General features: G+C 39.2%; 1 protein-coding gene across 2 annotated transcripts in view; it reads right to left on the bottom strand.

Annotated features, from left to right (window-relative positions):
* The window catches only part of RFX4 (regulatory factor X4), an 85,836-nt gene that overhangs the window by 32,931 nt on the left and 34,440 nt on the right, over nt 1-18,465 (bottom strand). For both annotated transcript variants that reach the window (XM_021535952.2, XM_021535963.2), the window contains exons 5-8: nt 9,349-9,410; nt 4,516-4,729; nt 3,594-3,671; nt 1,644-1,807 (exon numbers count right to left, since the gene is read on the bottom strand). In XM_021535952.2, the coding sequence (XP_021391627.1) occupies nt 1,644-1,807; nt 3,594-3,671; nt 4,516-4,729; nt 9,349-9,410 (518 nt within the window). The remainder of the gene's footprint in view (nt 1-1,643; nt 1,808-3,593; nt 3,672-4,515; nt 4,730-9,348; nt 9,411-18,465) is intronic.

Here is an 18,465-nt window from a genome sequence, read left to right as displayed (position 1 = left end):
ACAACCAACTGTGCTGCAGGCCAGAGCCAGTTAGTGAGTGATGATGGTAGGGAGGAATTTTCAGTCCAAGTCCACACAGGAGGGGGAACAAGAAGTGGAGCAGGACCTGCCTGCTTAGCCCTGCACAGGACTGCAACTTTCCCAGACAAGTGAAATTTCTGTCTTCTTTCTTGCTACTGTTTCCTGATGGTTCTATCCTTTCCTGTTAAACTTGGTAGCCAGTTCATTCTGCCCTTCTCATTGGAATCCTCAGTAAAAAAATGACAATTCCCAGGAACTGTCACAAAGTGTTGTGCAGAGGATCTTAAGAGCTGGTTCTGACAGACAAAGCTGCACTGCCTGTAGCAATGCTAGAAATGCACAAATGGGAGAGAAAAGATACAAGGAACTTCCCCCTTTCAAGTAGGAAGCTTTTTCTGTTTGTACTCCTAGCACACTGCATGGACAACAAGGTGGTAAAATAAGCATGGCCATCAGCTTGCTCTGCTCCACAGAAACACCCAAAGAGAACAGGGGATGGATGGCAGCTGCTGGGCTCACTAAGAAGTGCCTTTTCTGGATAGCCAGAAATTGTTCCCAGGAAGTATCTCAGAGGATTCTGGCTGAGTCAGCAAGATTTCCTTCAGGAGCTTCCATTGCAATGAGACCCTTCTTCACCCCCTCCAGTGCAGGCTATGGCTTAATAGCCACAATCTGGCCCTTTATATGCATTACAAAAGTCTATATTCACACTCAAGTCTCTCCTTATTTGCTATGAAAGAACTAAGCAGCTTGAGAAAAGGACTGCTGTTCTGTTTAATCCTTCCAATGAAATAGATTTGGGGGGGGTGAGGGGCAAAGCCTGTAAAAATGTACATGTCTTATCAAGAACAGCCTATGCTTACAGCAGATGTGTTGTGTAAAATACTTTCACTTTAGCAATCATGAAATGCACATAAGAAGAGCAGAACAACACCATGAAAACATTTTCCTTGATTAGAGACACTTTAAAATCTTAAGGGCTAAACACAGTACCAATAAAAAACTCCTAGAGAAATATTCTTAACAAATTACTCCATGCCAAGAACACATCAGTCAAATAATATTAAAGGTGTACAAGGCTATTTAGAAAAAGATGGCTTCCTGATGAGCACACAGTAAAACAAGAGGGGAATGGTTTTACTTGTCTTTTTTCCTTATCTTATTGATGCACAACTGCAAAAATACAGTTAAATTGTATTTAGGTTAGCTGCAAGGTGAGTTTTCTTCTCAAAAGTAAATTCTCCCTTTGAATTAATGGATTTTTCTGTCCTGCTTTACCTCTATGAACAAGAATTCCTGGACTCACATGAACACCAGGTAGGAAGAGACCAGCTGAAATCTACTATATGGGTTGGAATAGTGGATTTGGTTTAGCTGAGCATTCAGAAACCAAGAAGAAGGTAGTATCCTTCATCACATAAAAACCCTCAACCCTCCAAGTCTTTCATAACACAAGTCTTGTTAAAATCTAAACATCTTTTCAGGAACATGTAAGCTCTTTCAAATGACACTGTGATTTAAAGTCAGAAAATGGGTGGCAGCAAGCAGCTCTCTGAGAACTGGTGTCATTCTTGAAGACAATAAATATAACAAAGACAGCTGAGCTAGAAGGGATCAGTTACCTGTCAGGTAAGGCTTGTAGTACTGTTGGCATCAAAACTCCAGAAATTGCCTTGTACAGAATTGAGTCACAAACTCCCACTATATTCACTACTGTTGAAGAACCCAGTACTGGCAGCATATGAGGAGGCATCCCTTGCCAAAAGTGCAGAAGAAAACTTTGAACCTGCAGTCACGAGAAGAAGCAGGAATGTCAACATTAAAATAATCAAAAGCCACAAATACCATTCTCTTTAAATGATCCTGATGACACAGTTTTTGTTTTAGAGGTGAGCTAATGGGGTACAACACAGGCAAGGCATGTTCCTTAACTACACAGGCTCATTATGTAATGCAGCACACCATGGGATGATCAACCAAATAGTGAGGAGACACTGGGGGTTGGTGACAGGGAGTCTTTGAGTCACTGCAGTAGAGACACCCATGGGAATCACTGCATTTTTATCTTCCATCGGTGGCTGATGAGTTTAGCTCTTTGGCTTCCACATGTCAAGCCTTTTGCTCTCTCTTTGCACTCTGTCCCTGTGTACAAAGAATGCTTATCTAGGCTTTAGTGGAGGGAGGGAGGGAGAGAAGGACAGCAAATGGCTTATAAGGGTCAATATACCATTTTCTGTCTGCTTCGGAAAGAAACTACACTTTTGGATTTTATCTTTCCTCTACTATGAAGGAAAGTGGAGAAAAAGTGGCAAAAGAAAAACAAAAGTAGGGGAGAGATTTCAGACACAGTAAAATACACCTCTGAAAATTTGAAGTAGTAAATAAAGGTGTTATTCAGAGAATGATATGATCAGTTCCACAGGGGTCACAACACCAGCACTCACAAATGGTAACTTTCTGCACACAATTTGTAGTGAAGTAAGCAACCACATCACGTGTAACAAAGAGTATTTGCCACTTATATATTGTTGCTGCTCAGCCCCTTCCCTACCATAGATCCTGATAAACCTAATAAAATACAGCATCTTACTCTTAAACTATTCTGAGACTCCCACAGCTAAATTTCCTGAATGTGTCAAGTATTTTTCTCACATGGAAACTTCTAGATTCAGTACAATAGTGCAAAACTAGCTTTAAAGCAGAAGAATGTGAGAATTAAAGAAGAAAAGCAACAATTTTTTTCCCATTGTTCAGAAGAGAGAGTCAAAGGACCCATTTCTTTTGATTTTCTTTCTCCAGGATCTGAATAACATATTTTAATCAGGTCCTCAGTATCTCTATAGCCAGATTTGTAATCCTAGATAAGAAGCCATCTTCCCATGTAATATAAACCTTCTTGCATTCTAGTAACATTTTATTTTTTAGCTGTAATTATAAAGCTGCCTGCGTGCACTGCCAGCAACCCCTCAGATTCAGTCAGATATGAAGAGGTACAGGCCTTCTCCACCTCTAAGAGATGGTATTAACTGCTGGGCAGTGTGTGTGTGTGTTCCTAGCTGCACTGCAGTACAACTGAGCAACTGGAGACATCAGCTGGGGCTCTCTGGGATGTCTGGGAGGCTGTAATCCCCCCCACCACTCTGCATCTTTTTTAACAGACCAGCAGAGCCCACTGTTGTTGCTGTGACACCTGCCCTGGCTCTGCTGAGCACACAGCAGACAGCTCAGTCCCAACAAAAAGCTTTGAAAAGTTGTGGTGGACACACTTCTCGAGTTGTGCAGACTGGATTGCCCAACATCCTGTAAGGGGATTTTGTTACCTTAATCCTGCTGGAGAACAGAGGGCAAAAACATTCTCTTTGCTTTCATTCCTCCAGTTCACCCAGCATTATAAGTGAGATTTAGTACTATGAGTCACATATCAGATACTCAAGTACAGCTACTGTTCCTTGCTCCTGAAAAGCACATAGCACCACAAACCCCTAAGTCTGTAATATAACATACAAAGTAAGTGCTCAAATTCACTGATACCTTATGGATCATTAAACTGCAACTGCAGTTTCTAACCATACCTCATCAAAGTTTGCTCTTATTACAGTGTCTAGTATCCTCTGACAGTGAGTCCTATACATCATAATAAAGGTAGAAACCTGAAAAAGAATGAAGGAGACACACAAAAGATCATTCTACTTTAAGAAATTCACTTATAAAATATCAGAACACAGAGTACAGAAAAATCAATTTTTTTCCTTATCTTATTGATACAAAACTGGAAAAAAAATAATGAAATTGGTTAAATTGTATTTAGATTAGCTGCAAGATGAGTTTTATTCTCAAAAGTAAATTTTCCCTTTGAATTCATGGATTTTTTGGTCAATAGGCTTCTTCAAATGTAAGAGGAGCAAAAAGCCTCAGTGAGATCAAAGACGAGAATGTGGCCCTAATTAGGACATAAAGAACTAAAAAACCCTATTCTTTTGTCCACTTTACATTGATACTACACATGTGAATAGAACCAGAAACCTAGCAAACTCAGCCAAGAGGAGCCAGAGCATTTTTGTCATATGTGCAGCTAGGATTCTCTGAATTTCTACTGTAGAAGAAGAAATTCACTAAGTCCCTCTCTACTCAAGAAAGCATTAGAACTGTTTGTCAGTTTGCCATCAAGTGTGTTCACAGATTAGAAGGCTGTAGCATATTTTAAAAGTTGCCCTCAAACATCATATGGTTTTAAAAGTTGTTGTATGCAATGCAACTTTTAAAAAAACGTGCACAGGCATTAGAAATATTGTACATCTGATAGCGTCAGCTCCCCATTTTAAGGGAAGACATTTCTTCCTGTTAGATGAAGTAATTCAGCCCCCCATAAATCAAGCCAAGGCATTATTAAACTTACTCTAGTTTAAAGTCTTTATATATTAGACAAAGCTTTCATCCAGAGCAGGGGAAAAAAAGAAACCAAGACAAGCTGAGAAAAGATTTCCAAAGTGTTACCTTCTCCTCTGGCAGACTGGCTGGCAGATTTAGATCTTTGACATTTGGAAACTCTGGCAGCAATGTTCCCAGTTTGGATCGTGGTGAATACGCCACTGTCTGTTTGGTTACTTCTTTTTTTCCCGTTTCGTTGACCCAGGCTGCTCCTTTTTTAGAATACATCACATCATAATACTGGGAGTTTTCTTTCACTGCAATCCCATAATAATGGTACCTGATACATAGAGATGTGTATTTTATAAAGCAGATTGTTTGAAAATTAAAGAAAAATATATGGAGGCAAGAGAATCTGATAATGCAAATTATTTCTACAGCAAAATAGACTGAACAATAGTTTATACATTATTAACAAACATTGATTCAGCAGCAGAACACTGAAGTAATATACTGAGCTTCCAATTTCCATTCCTTGTGGCAAAAGTAAGGTGACCGTGTTGTAGGGCAGGAAAATGTTGTACTTCCATTTTTTTAACTTCTTAGTTAAAAAAAAAAAAAATAAAAAGCATTCTAAAGCCACTTGTTGGCAGAGCTCTGCTGTGCAGCTGCTCCTTTACTTCAGCAATAAGCAGAGGTACAGACTCTCTGAACCAGTCCTTCTGTTGTTATTTCAGCTCCCTGACTCTCAGTCTGTTGAGGGCTGGTTTGGTCCCTGAAAAGCACAAGTCTTTATTCCAAATGAGTTGATCAGAAATGTTTCAAAAATTGAAAACACTTCAATGAAAAGAGGTGAGGGGGGGGTGGGGGGAAATAAGGCTTTTGCTAGAAAGCAATGAATGGCAGGAAATGTACAGTTCCAATTATTTGCTTCACACCCTAGCATCAGCACTGGGCTTTGATCAGTGGGGGACAGGACACAGCACTAACTCTGCCAGTGCGGCTGTGTATGGAAACAGATTGGTGGCCTTGTGGCACAAGTTTGTGCTCCCACTCAGCTTTATTCTAGGTGCTGGTGGAAGCTCTGGTTATCAAGCAAAACTCTTGCATCAAAGCAGCAGAGATTTTGTCTTAGTCCTTCTGATTTCCTAACTTTTATTTCAGTTTCTCAGCTGCAAGCATCCAACCCATCAGCTAAATTAGAAGTGGTTACAAAACACATCACAAGATTGCATTGCTGGTGTACTTCTGCTTCAGCCAAATCCTAACAGACTTTTCAATGATCCTCCACTTCTCTCCTTGTAACCTATCAGATCATCATGAGACTGTCTTCTGGATCCCACTATGATGGCACAAGAAGTTTTCATCTCTGGATGCTTCTTTGACTCTTCAGTCAGTTGCTATTTCAGGGTATTCCAGCACATCTGTTCATTCAAACAGACGCAAATTCACTTCAGGCAGTTCTACAATGGTCATCAATGAAATTAGTTAAAGAGTACCATGTAAGTGATGGTAGTTTAAACTGACTGGTGACTTTTTTTTTTTTCACTCACAGTCATTCACCCACAGATCTGTGCATGTCATAATCCCCAGCAGAAAATAGTGGCAAATAGCTGGAAGCTCAAACTTTTCTGTCTGCAGACATGGGCTGAGAAGAGGCCTGGGATGATGTAGGAAATTTCTAGTACATGGTTCCTGGCCATACCCACTGAGGTATTTTCCATTATTTTCCAATAAAAGCAATCTTAAAGTTAACATTAAATAATCCAAGTGGCATATCTTAAAACATTCCTCTGACATGGTATGAAAGGAATTTTCTAGCTTCAATACCTGAGAAAGCAACGGTATTGGCTCCAAATTTTCCCATCAGAGCTTAGGTCAAAACATGTATTCCATACAAGAGACCAAGCTCCAGAGTGTTCCTAACCTGTTGCAGGCAAGGGGTTACAACACCAGCTGTAGAAGTTTGGCTTTTTTTTTTTTTTTTTTTTTTTTTTTTTTTTTTTTTTTTTAATCTTGAAGGGTAACACCTCCAGTTCTTGGTTTAGTTTGGTCCCTGGCAGCTGCCAGGTGAGCACGGCACATAAGGGCCACAAAACTCACACATGGCCTGTGTGATACATCTGGGGTAGGGGAACCCAAAAGGAAATACTGTGAGGAGCCAGCACAAATTGCTCAGTGAAGGGCAGGAAGAGGGAAAAAGTCAGAGCAAGTGAGACTGAAAGGCTTGTATAATTTAAACAGGGGTCAGTCTTGTATCAAATTTTGTCTTAAATCAGTGAAGGGAAAAAAAAAGCAAGCCTGGAAAATGTAGTAGAATTTGACTGTGCAGTGTGTAGTAAACTGCATAAAAGAGGTTTCCATGTAGCTTCAAAATTATATTGACAGCAGTAGCAAAATTAACTCCAACATTTTTCTACATAGCTTCACCTTTCATTAATTTTACTATCCCAAAGTGCAAAAATTCACTGAAGTAGTTTACACAGATTATTTTCTAATTATTTTTTGTATTCCTATCAGAAAAAAAATGCCCCTCAACTTAATTCAATAAACAGGGCTTGAAAGTTTGATATGTAGAAGAATAATATGCAAACAAAAAAATTTGTTTTGTGTTAAAGTGAAATACCTTTTACCCTCATCGATCTCTGATATACAGCATTCCTTTAAAGAAAGAAGCAATATTTCCTTCACACCATGTAGCTTCTACTCACACCTTGTGTACCAAATTGAAGATTTTCAGACCACAGTACAGAAAGAAATTGGCTTTTATGTTCAGCTGCCTTCTCACAGCTCACCTGTGGTGGAACTGTTTCTAAGCTCAGTGTGACAGAGAACAGCTGCATGCTCACATCAATAAACCAGCTGCAAAACAGAAAGCTCTCAACTGATGAGCAAGAGTACAGCACCATTGCAGCTCTCAACTTCATAATGCTACAAGGCAGCCATGCTATAAAAAGACTGAAGGCAGAACAGTGTGAAGTCAGATAATCTTAACCACTTCTATGGCTGAATTCCCTTTGGCAGTAGCAGGGAAGTGGAACGAAAATAATACTGGCAGCAATCGGTCAGCACAGTTAGTGATAAAGGGACTGAAGTGTTAATGCCTAAAGTAATTTCTTTATGTAACACTTAACTGGAATGCAGTCAGATGTTTCTGAAAACAAAACCAGAGCTCAGTTACAGCTGTGCTGGGTCTACCAAGGAGAGTATTTATCTTAAAAAATAGAATGCAGGTAGTCACTGTGTGTATGACAGAAAGCCCTTATTTGCTAGATGGGGAGCAGAACCATTGCACAAGTGGCATGAAAGGAGTATGTGACCTTTATGCTCTCACAGGCAGCAGTTTATGGGGAAATTGTGCAGTAAGGATTAAATATCAGTGAGAGCAAAGAGACAGCTTGTGGAGGTGCAAGACACCCCTAGTCAGCAGATGAAGTGTCTTGCCCTCTGAGAGACTCCTGGAGTGGGGGGAGCTCTGGTTTGGAAACAGAGCAGTGCTCAGCTCTTTCATTAAATGGAAGAGCAAGCAACAAAAGTTGTAGCTGATGCCAGGATGGTTTGATGGCCAATAGGGGTACTCATACGAATGTGTCACAAAGCAACTTGCACACACTTTCACTCTGTCTTTTTGAGCCTCCACAAAACTTACATTAAGTACTAAATCCTGACTCTCTGGTTATGGTCCTATCATACTTTCCTACCATGCTGTTGGGCCAGCTCAGAATTTCCACCTGAGAGAGTTCTGGTGGCTTTCATGAGCGATGTTATGGCAACTCTGAATTTGCATTTGGGGCCATTCCCAAAATCAAATTTCAATTAGCTGATAAGTATGTCTACTCTAAAAAAGAAAACTTAGTTATAAAAACTAAGGAAATATCAAGCTGGGAAGAAGAATATTTTGTCCCATCAAAGAAAGACTGCTTTGCATGGACCACTTACTAGAAGAACACAGTAAATCTGTCTTTAATGGCATTTCTTTTAGGATCTTAGTTTCTTTTTTTCTTCAAGGAGCAGGTCATTCTAGCTTTAGTATGAAAGTTCCACCCTAATAGCATATTTAATTCTTAGCATTTAGCCCTATTGTGTTTTACAGGCTTTATTTAGAAAGAGAAGCTTTACCCACAAAATCTTTCAAACTCATCCCACATTTTCATTTCCCCTTCCATAGTTTTTCACTTGTGATCTGTAGACACTACACTTTTTCTACTCCATAGGATTCTGTGAAAGCTAATCAAGAAAAGCAGATTTTATTATGTGAGGGGCCTTTGTGCTTGCCAGAAAAAGATTCAAAGCTCCCCTGGAAAAAATTATTGGAGTCCACAAGCAGAAAAAAGCATAAAAAATATTCACAACTTATCAACAATTGGAAAAAATTCAAATATCCCAGAAAGCATATTCTAATTTCTGAACCTGTTTCTCAATCTGGAATTAGAATGAACTGTTTTCAGAAAATACCATCTTTTGGGCAAGGCAGTAAGTTAATTCTTTAATCATGTAAAGGTATGTTGGATTTCATTACATGGGGAAAATGGTGTTTAAGTACAGGTTTCAGAACAATTTCAGTTTAGGTCAATGCATGTTCCTACCTAAATTCTAAAGAGCATTCTGACACTTGTTCTCTAGCCTGAAACATAATGCCAACCAGTTCTTATTTCCCCGCCTCCAACAGTATCTCCATTACTCCTGAGTGTGAATGTCCTTTACATAGTGTAAAGTCAGTTGAGATCAAAAACAGTATGGAAAATACTGCTAATCAAATCAGTAAAAGGGTTCCATTAGACCATATTTGCAGGATCACTGCTGAGTCTGTAAGATAATGTAAAGACTACAACAGAACCTCCAAAGTTGCTTTTAAGTCCCAAACTGCACAAATTATTGTCTGTTCTCATTCCCCATTCAGGAAAGCCAGAGCCAGATGGGGCCCTGTGAGAGATGATAATAATACCAGACACTGCTTACTTTGATTGGCCTCTGGTTCCAAGTCTTCTTGTCGTTAGTTGTGGAAATTGTTGTCTTATTATCTGTGAATAAAGAGAACTGATAGTAAGACAAATGGAAACGCACACTTACCAAAGCTTAATTTAAAATGAACTTTTAAGACAAAAAGCAGAAAAACTGTACTGTGATGTCAACAAAATTTATTCCATTTCTGAAAGGGGGAAAAAGATTTTAAACTTCACTATAATTTCATTAACTACCATTAATTTAAATACTTTCAGAAGTTACCGGAATAGAACATATTTCCTTTAAAATCTAAGATCAGTTCTGCCTCTAAACTAAGGAGAACTGTAATTAGAATTGGCCTAGTACTTATGTCACTTTGTAGGATTAAAGGATCAAAAAATGAGATACACCTCTCAAAATGTATCTTCACAAAGGTACCAGCCACTGAACACTTCTTATTCTAAAATATGATCCTCTAAAAAGGTTTTGGTGTTTTACAAGGGCATCACTTCTTCCAAGGAAAACTCATCTCAATTTGCCTCATAATCAATTTATCCTCTTTGGAAAACAAGTGGACCTCAGAAACAGCAGGATGTCATCAAGAATCCAAACTCTAGTGTGTCCACAGACATTAAAAGAACGTTGCTACTGCAACCCAAAACTTCTTCAGGGCCAGTTGCATTTAAGGAAATAAATCAATGGATGTAGATTGTGCCTTAAGTCACCAGAGCCTCTATCAACCAGGCCAATCCTGATGATAAAACTGTGCTGTTGTTTCTGGAAAGGAGATGCTGAGCACCTCCCAGGATTGAACCAGATTCTCACTGGAGTCTTCGGTAGGAGGGAAAGTTTTCTGCCAGAACAGTCATGCAACAAAAACTGCAGTAAGCCTTGAAGATTTACTTGTAAAGGAGTTCCCTCATTTTAAAATTTGTAATCCATTTTAATTGTATTTTTGTTACATAAATTGCTAAATGCTTCCTCACTGGGGGGTAACACCAACCAATATTAAAGGAAAACAAGCCTGCAAGACAGAATATAACTGTTCAACTAGGAACAAAGTCAATTAAAATTGATTAAATAATATAGATTTTTTTCTCCATTAGCCATTTTGCCACCATGATAAATATTTAATCCTGATTGATGACTGAAAGCTTTGGAACATGTATTTAGATCAAAAGGTGCTATATAAATAAAGACATTACAATGTCATATATTTGACCATTTCTTCAGTACTTTTTGGGGGTTTGAGCAAAAGTACAACCATCTTTCCTTAGTGTCACATAAAAATTGACCTCTGTTGGTTTCCAAGAGCTTTGCACAAGGTGGCTGATGTCAAAAATGCAGCAAAGACTCGGAGTCGCTAGGTTGTTCAGCTTTAATTTCTGGAGCAAAACTTCAGCAAACAGTAAAACACTTTTGTGGAGCTGTGAAAGTTCAGCCTAGCTGTTTGATAAATGAGCAGACAGGCAAGCAGCCCTTCTTTCTTTTTTTGTATGGATTCAATGAAGCCTGCCTAAAGAACACCACATGCTGTTCCAGCTACTGATCTAACATTCCGCAACATCTCAGCCTTCCAAATTCCCTTTAATTACACATTAATCCCACCCCTCTCTCTTTCATTTTCTGCAGACAGGGTTGGGGGCTCCACAAGGCTGTGGGAAAAAAGGCAGTGTTGAAGAACTACTTTCTGAGGATGGATTCTTTTAGGCTAGGGGATTTTTTAAAGATTGGTTGTGTTGGTTTTCTGATTGGCTTTTTTGTTGTCAGTTGTCATTCAGAAAATACCATCTCTCTCCAAAAGCTGCTCTTACAGCAGTTCATTTAATATTAGGGATAGTTTTACTCTATTTTCCTCTTGGAACAGCATCAAACCAAATTACTTTCAAGTCTTTCTAGCAGCAGTGAAGTGTTACAATGCACACTGTAAATGCTACTTTATGAACCATATGCCGTGGGAGTTACTGGGATTTAAATAAATCAGCCAATTTCTACATACCAGGGCAGAGGTGATCAGGAAAACAGAATAATAATGAAGCAGTTGATCAGATGATCCCTTTTTCTTTTCTTTGATTCTTTTTCAAATCCAGCACATTTGAAATGAGATACACCTCTCAAAATGTATCTTAAAAGTATGCATCACTTAAAACACTATTTCTCAGTAATTTACAAAACAAAACAAAGGAGAATAATCAAGGAAAGCTTTGGAAAAAAAGTCAGGACTATTTTTTCTAATGCTGCATATATAAAATATAAAATTGTATACTTAAGCCTAGGTGCTTGTACACATGTGCATGGTTATTAACATATGTGTTTGAAATAAAAAAAGCCAAGTACTAAAAAATCTCTGTTCATATAAATGTTTATATTCTGTTATGCTTATGCAAATCTTTGTGCAATGATACTGGTAAAGGCAGGAGGATTATCCTTGAAACGGGAGAGGAAATCAGATCAGGCAGGACAAAGTAGAGTTCACTGTGCACTGAAATCAGTGGAAAAAGCAGAGAACCAAATATACGTTTTTTTAAAATTTTAAAAATTTAATTGTCAACCTGAAAAATTACTGCACATATCAGTCATTGTTAGCTTAATGTTTATTAACTTTTAAAGACCTATAGAAAAAATGTGTTAATTTTAAAGTTGTGTGGGAAGGGAAGTGGGTTCTAATTGTCAGACATGAAAATTAGCATTGGATCTGAAAACCAAGTTGGATCATTTTCCTCCCATCACTGCAGTGAGGTTTGCACAAGCAAATGAATCAAGACCAGACCACGCAGTCTGAGCTGCTTTCTGAATGGAAAGTCCTTGCTCTCACAGCAGTTCTGGCTTCTCAACAGAAACAGTGGTAAAAAGATCTCATGGGTGGTATCCAAGGGAATTTTGGAGTGAACAGATCTTTTACCATTGTCCTTCAGTGGAGCTAAAATTTCATCTCACACTTCTCCAAAGTGACCATAATTCCAGCTGCTCTGTAAAATCTGCTGAGTAAAAAGGTGCAGGTTTTACATTTTACAGGTTAAATTTTCCCTAAGTCACATGTCAATTTTGACTTCTGGACATTATTTTAGGGTACCTGGTTTTTGTTTTTGAAACACATGTAGGCCAAGAATTTCACATGGACATAGCTTCTGTCCCTACTATGTTAGCCTCAGAAAAAAAATGTTCCTGCAATTTCTCAGTCACTGAACTTCAATGTGTTCTCCCTCTCTTTTCTCTGTACTCTGCTTAAGACATGATCTTGCCTTCTGCCTACAGATCTTCTATACCTTTCTTGATTAAAAACAAAAATATTAAGAACTGCTTTATCTTCTAGTGAATGTTTACTGTATATATAAGATGAAGATAAAAGTGATTACATTATAAAACAATATATATATGGTTTACACTTTTTCAGGGGACTAGTATATCCAGGTCAGCATTTGTTTAATATTGCTTCAGACAATCCTGAAAAATGGTTTTTGGAACGTCTGTGCAGGCAGATCAAATGGGGAGATAACAGGATTTTTATCCCACTTCAGCTTTTTAAACCTAGCAGAGGTCTCTGAATAAACCTGAATTAAATATCTAGTTACTTATATTTTTGGTTATTCTTAAGGTAATAAAATTAAATAGGTTACTTGAACATCCATGTAAAACACAGAAAACTTTATGAACAACAACAAGAAAAGTTCCTCTCTAAGGGTCTGTATTAGAGTCTACACAATCTATTAACCTTAGGCACTGCTAACTGCAGGAGCTGTTCTGTTACCCACAAATGGCTGCAAGGGTGCATTCCTTCAACCTGATTACTGCCAGCTGACATTTCTGCCACTGCCTCTCTCCCCCCATCTCCAGCACTGTAACATTACAACACGAGCAGATTCAGGCTCAGCATTTAAATGAGGAATTACAGAATCACAGAATGGCTTCAGTTGGGAGGGACTTTAAAGATCTTATTCAGATCTTATTCCAAACACCCTGCCATGGGCATGGACATTCTGCTCCCACCACTACACTGTGACCCATCACTCCTCATCGCATTCCCTATCGAATTGTGAACTCTATGTCTCCCAATTATTCCATCTAAAATCATCTATGATATGTCAAAACAAATCAGGGAAAAGAAATCTTATAAAGCATCTTGTGTATCTGTCTTCATGCAAACAAATAAGGATGGAAGAAACCAGAAATGTCTGGAAACTTCTGAAGTAACTCTTCTCCTCCCTCCTTTGTCAAAATATTAAATTTTACTGTAGGGCAACAGGTAGAGGATGGCTTTTAGAAGTCTTTTCGTTAGAATGTTTTAAATTTCTGCTATTCAAAAGGCATGATGCACCTGATCTAGAGGGTGTTCCTTTCTATTTGACATAATTCTAGCCTTGCTTCTAGAACTTCACAAAGTAGAGAAATAAGATCAAATTAAGTTGCAACCCAGCAATTTCATACTGCCAGAATGAGAAATGGATTCCAGGCTCTGCACTCCCTAGCTCTATGAGATTCTAGAGAGATTCTACATACCATGGTATAAATTCTCTTTCCTCTCATAACAATTCTTCATAACAGGGCCTGGTTCTACTTCTCTGAATTCAGGTTTCAGGTCCCATATCTAGACAGCATGCTTTTCTTTTGGGAAGTGAAGTATAGAAGATGTGTGTTTGTTTACCAACTTCTATTGTGGTGTTTCAGTCTTAATATTCTTTGCCATGGCAGCAGCAAAGAAGTCAGTGATAACAAACATAATTATATGCTTTCCTTATTCTCACTGCTATGAAACACAAGCAACACTGAAGTCCTCAATCTTTTAAGTGAAAGATTGAGGTTCATTTGTCTTTGACTCAGTACTGTCCCTGTCTTTCCAGAGTTCCTCATCTGCTTCAGTGCTTTTCAAAATCCTGCTGAGACAGGTTATTATTAACACCTGTGTTAAGAGATTCCTTTTGGCTTAAAATGGCTTGGGGCTCATTCAGCATCATATTGTCTTGAGGTAATGGTCAAGAAAATTTGCACCAAGAAATATCCACTGAAAGAGCATAATCAAAGTAGCCCAAGACACCATTTCTGACTCTCAAATCCACCAAACTGTGTAAACAAAAGGAGAAGAGGCCTGACTGTGTCTCTACCTTCTCTACCTCTTGCTTTCTTACTTGCATGGCCAGGAGGGAAGACTGCAATGTACAGGCTTGGTACTCTTGACCACATATCTGTTGTCTGGTAAGATTCAATTACCTTCCCTTTTCTCTCCACTTACTTTCCTAAGTTTTGGAATAGGGCATGGTCTAGTTCTAGGAGAAGAACTTGTGTCTAGAACTGATATGGCTCAACTGATACTACAAAGCAAGGCAGAAAACCTGCTGACCTTTTCTCTAATATCTGCGCCCAACTCTGCCTGCAATGGAGATCAGGTTCTGTGAGGAACTCCAACTGAACCGGACACTGCAATGAAGCTTGCAAGACCTCTCCTCAAATTCAGCTACGTAAAACAATATCCTCCTTCAGCAGTTTCTCTGGCCAGATAGAATTCAGCCTAAGGCATGATCAAACAGATTACTGCATCCCAACAAAGCTGCAAACACTGAGTGCTGTGCCTCAGATCCTTAGCTGAGCTGCAGCCACTTTTGGTGCTGGCTTGCTGAAGCCAAGCAGATCTAAAACTCTGCACAACTCACCCTGCTCTGTGCTGGTGCCAGCACACTGCCTGCCACCACCCAGCCTATCTGTGGGAAAAAGCTGAGTGCCAGGATCCCTGCACTCTGGCAGACCCTGAGCTGTCCCACAGCCTCTGGGACGTGTTGACAAGGCATGAGGTAAAGCAGCCCTGGGGCCACTCCATGCTTAAGGACTAACTGGAAGCCAGATGCTTGAAGTGGCAAAGACACTAAAAATCCCATTGCTGTAGGGCATTGAGAAAGGAAAAGTCACTCCAGAGAAACTGAGGTGTCCTCGCTGGTTTTCTTATTCCCCAAGTTCAAGAAGAAAAAGGCAGTAGTCAGCAACCTGCAATAATACAAGAATCAGCTAAGTAGAGCCAAGGGAGCAAAGACCCTTCCAGCTACACTGCAGGACCACCACTGTCCACACCAGCATGACTGCCTGCTTCTGCAGGACTTGTGTTATTATGGTCTCATCAGAGGAGCTTGGACTAGAAGATTCAGAGCTGGGAAGAAAACTCATACTGCTGGTAACTGTTCTTCAGTCAGGAATCCGAGCTGTTCAAAAGAGATGAAGGAAAATCGGGGACGGCTCAGATAGCACTGACAGACTCATTCAGTGCAATAAGAGAAACCACATCCTCACATTTACATTGATTTTTTTTTCCCCAGTTCTATTTTTGTATTCAGTGTTGTAGAAATTGCTCATAATAAAGTAAGTCTTGTTTTAAACCATCAGAAGAGAGCACTAAGAGTAAATTTGGCTTTGCTATACCAGTTACTATTGAGGATACTTAAGAGAAAATTGAGAGTAAAGAAATAAAAAGCACATCTTCAGGACAAGTATCTCCTTATGAGCAACAGCAGGCAATTTCCTGATAATGTGTATTTCAATACAAGAACAAATCAGAATGCAATCACATCACAATGTCATTAGCAAAGAGGATTCAATAAAGGTCTTTTCTGTCCTTTTCAAACTTTAAAATCATACAGTACAACAGCAAGAAACTGTAAATCTTATTTATCCTAGTCATGCCTGGAGGAACAGTCCTGAAAGAAAAACTGGGCATAGAGACAGTGCATCGTGATGAAAAAGGAATCTGGCTGGTACAGTTTGTACCTCCCTAGGGCAAAGTAAACTATTGGGAAAAAAATAATTCTTTCCTAACCAATATTAAAAGTCTATCGTGGACTTTGCTCGTTATCTAGTGAAATTCATTCATTGGAATCTAATTTTCACTTACAGCAAAGCCAGTCAGGGAGCAACAAAATTTTTGAGAGCTTGCATCCATGTTAAACCTCTTTAAGATGCCAAAATGATGTAAAGGAACCTCAGCCTGGGGGAGAACAACCCTGAGAAGTGTCAGCAACCTTAGTTTTCCTCTTCAAATATTAATTGTTATTGCTTGTCAAAAGACATGGCAGGAAAGACCCAAAAGGAAAAAAAAAAAAAAACACAAAAGGAAAAAAAAAAAAAAAAAAAAAAAAAAAAAAACAGAAGAGGATATTATTTATCCTCCAGGGGGCACATGGGAGTTGGGAAGGACTCGGTTTCATGAGGATGCAAAGCGGTTTCGCCGCAAATCTCACCGTGTTTGGGGGAGAGATGTGGCAGGGCTTGCCAGGGGAATTAGCGCTGCCCAGTAAATTCAAAGCAATGAACTGAGGACACGGAGGATGGGAGAGATCGCTGCAGATGAGGGAGATTATATCTTCGAGGGTCCTGACTAAAAAACAGTGTACATACAGGGTCACAAAAAAAAAAAAAAAAAAAAAAAAAAAAAAAAATCAGTGTCGGAAATAAAACTGAAAGAGGAGCTCAAAGAATTGCCAATGCAGCTAACAGCTGGGAGGAATGGTAGAGCCAGGAGAGCCTTATGGCACTCACCCCTACACAATGGCTACTGAGGGCTTTGGAAATGCTCAAAACATTCCTGCTTTTTTTTTGATTCAGTGAAGGCTCTTATTAAGAATGATTTTGTTTTTGCAATTAAACCCAGTAAGAATGAGAAGTCAGAGTCATCATCCACCATAATTCGTTGCATAGTTAATAATCACCAGTATTTTATGTTAACATGTTGCTCAGATAAAACCCAAACCAAACATACATCTGCACAACTTTCCCTGCAACGGGCAGGGGCAGAACTTCCAGCTGGAAACACCTTGAAATGCTCTCTGGAGCCCCAAGGTCCCAGAGCAGAGCCCAAGGCATTGGCAGCACAGGGCTGAGGGGCACAAGGCTGCCATCCTTCTTAAGTGACCTCAGCAGCAGGGCTTTCACTGCTCCTGCCTGCAGCCTAATTCACAGTCTGAACACATGCACTGTGAGAGAGCTCGCTCTCATATGCAACATTTAATTGTTAATAACTCAGTGACACACCTGCCCTGCCCCACTGCACCTCCCTGTCTTCTCGCTGGTTCCATGGAACATCTTTACTTTTTCTGCTTCACTTTTGTATGAAATCAAAATATAATATGCTTGGCTGTCTACAGTAAGAGCAGGATTTAATGCTGGACTCGGCACCTGATGCTGAGCTGTAACTACCAAATTACAAAGCCCTCCCTAATTACTATTTAGTCAAGTTATATAAGAGAATACTAAGTCCTGTCTTTAGCAGACAATAAAAAGTACTGTAATGACAGACTAGGTAGCATAGCAGATTGGCAAATGCTGGTATAGATAAAAACTGCCTGTAATTTTTGCATTTTAAATGAGTGAATAAAACACTAAAATCTTGAATAACAAAGTTACAGCTCCCTTTGTCATATGCAAAATATGATATTAATATCCCATTAATATCCGTATTAGAGCATTCCTGATTTAGGAGCACAGGTTGCTTTTTTAAAGGCATTTATTTATACAGTATTTCTGTTCTTTGTTCTTCTTGTTCCTTTAATTGCTATTAGCCTGGTTTCCTCAGAAAACAGTCTGTATTACTGTCTCTCTGTTAATCGCTCTACTCCCCAGACCAATTTTGGTTTCATTAGTTCAATATTACCAAGTGTCTGAGGTCCAGCTCATGTCCTAGAGGTTTAACAGAAAACACTGTTACTTATTGCAGTTTGTTTTAATGTGCTAAACTCCAATCTCTTTCTACAAACTACCAGCTTGTTAAAGAAAAAGCCTTAATATTTAACATTGCCCACAGAGCTAAACTTCAGAGATTAATTATAAATTCAATGTGGTCTACTGAAAGGCGAACTGTCTACAGTTTCACAGAACAACTAGCTCCTTTCTCTGAAGGAAGTGACAGCTGCAGGGCTCCTGATGTTTCCCAATGAGGACAAACATGTCCAGGGTCTCTGCTGCAGCAGCTAAGTGCAGAATGCCTTAAACAGCACCTATGTCACTGCACTGCTTCAACTGCTTCCAAGGCATTTATGCAACTCACATTGCCAATTTGGTATTTAAGTCACACGATAGCAAATGTTGGCTAAAACTTCATACCTGTACATGCTCCAAAGGAGAAGGTGACTGCAAGTGCAAGCTATTGAGAAAATGCAG

This window comes from Lonchura striata, chromosome 5 (genome assembly GCF_046129695.1).
Source record: "Lonchura striata isolate bLonStr1 chromosome 5, bLonStr1.mat, whole genome shotgun sequence".
NCBI lineage: Eukaryota > Metazoa > Chordata > Aves > Passeriformes > Estrildidae > Lonchura > Lonchura striata.
The sequence above is the reverse complement of the archived record's forward strand: the minus strand, read 5'-3'. Positions and strand labels throughout refer to the sequence as shown.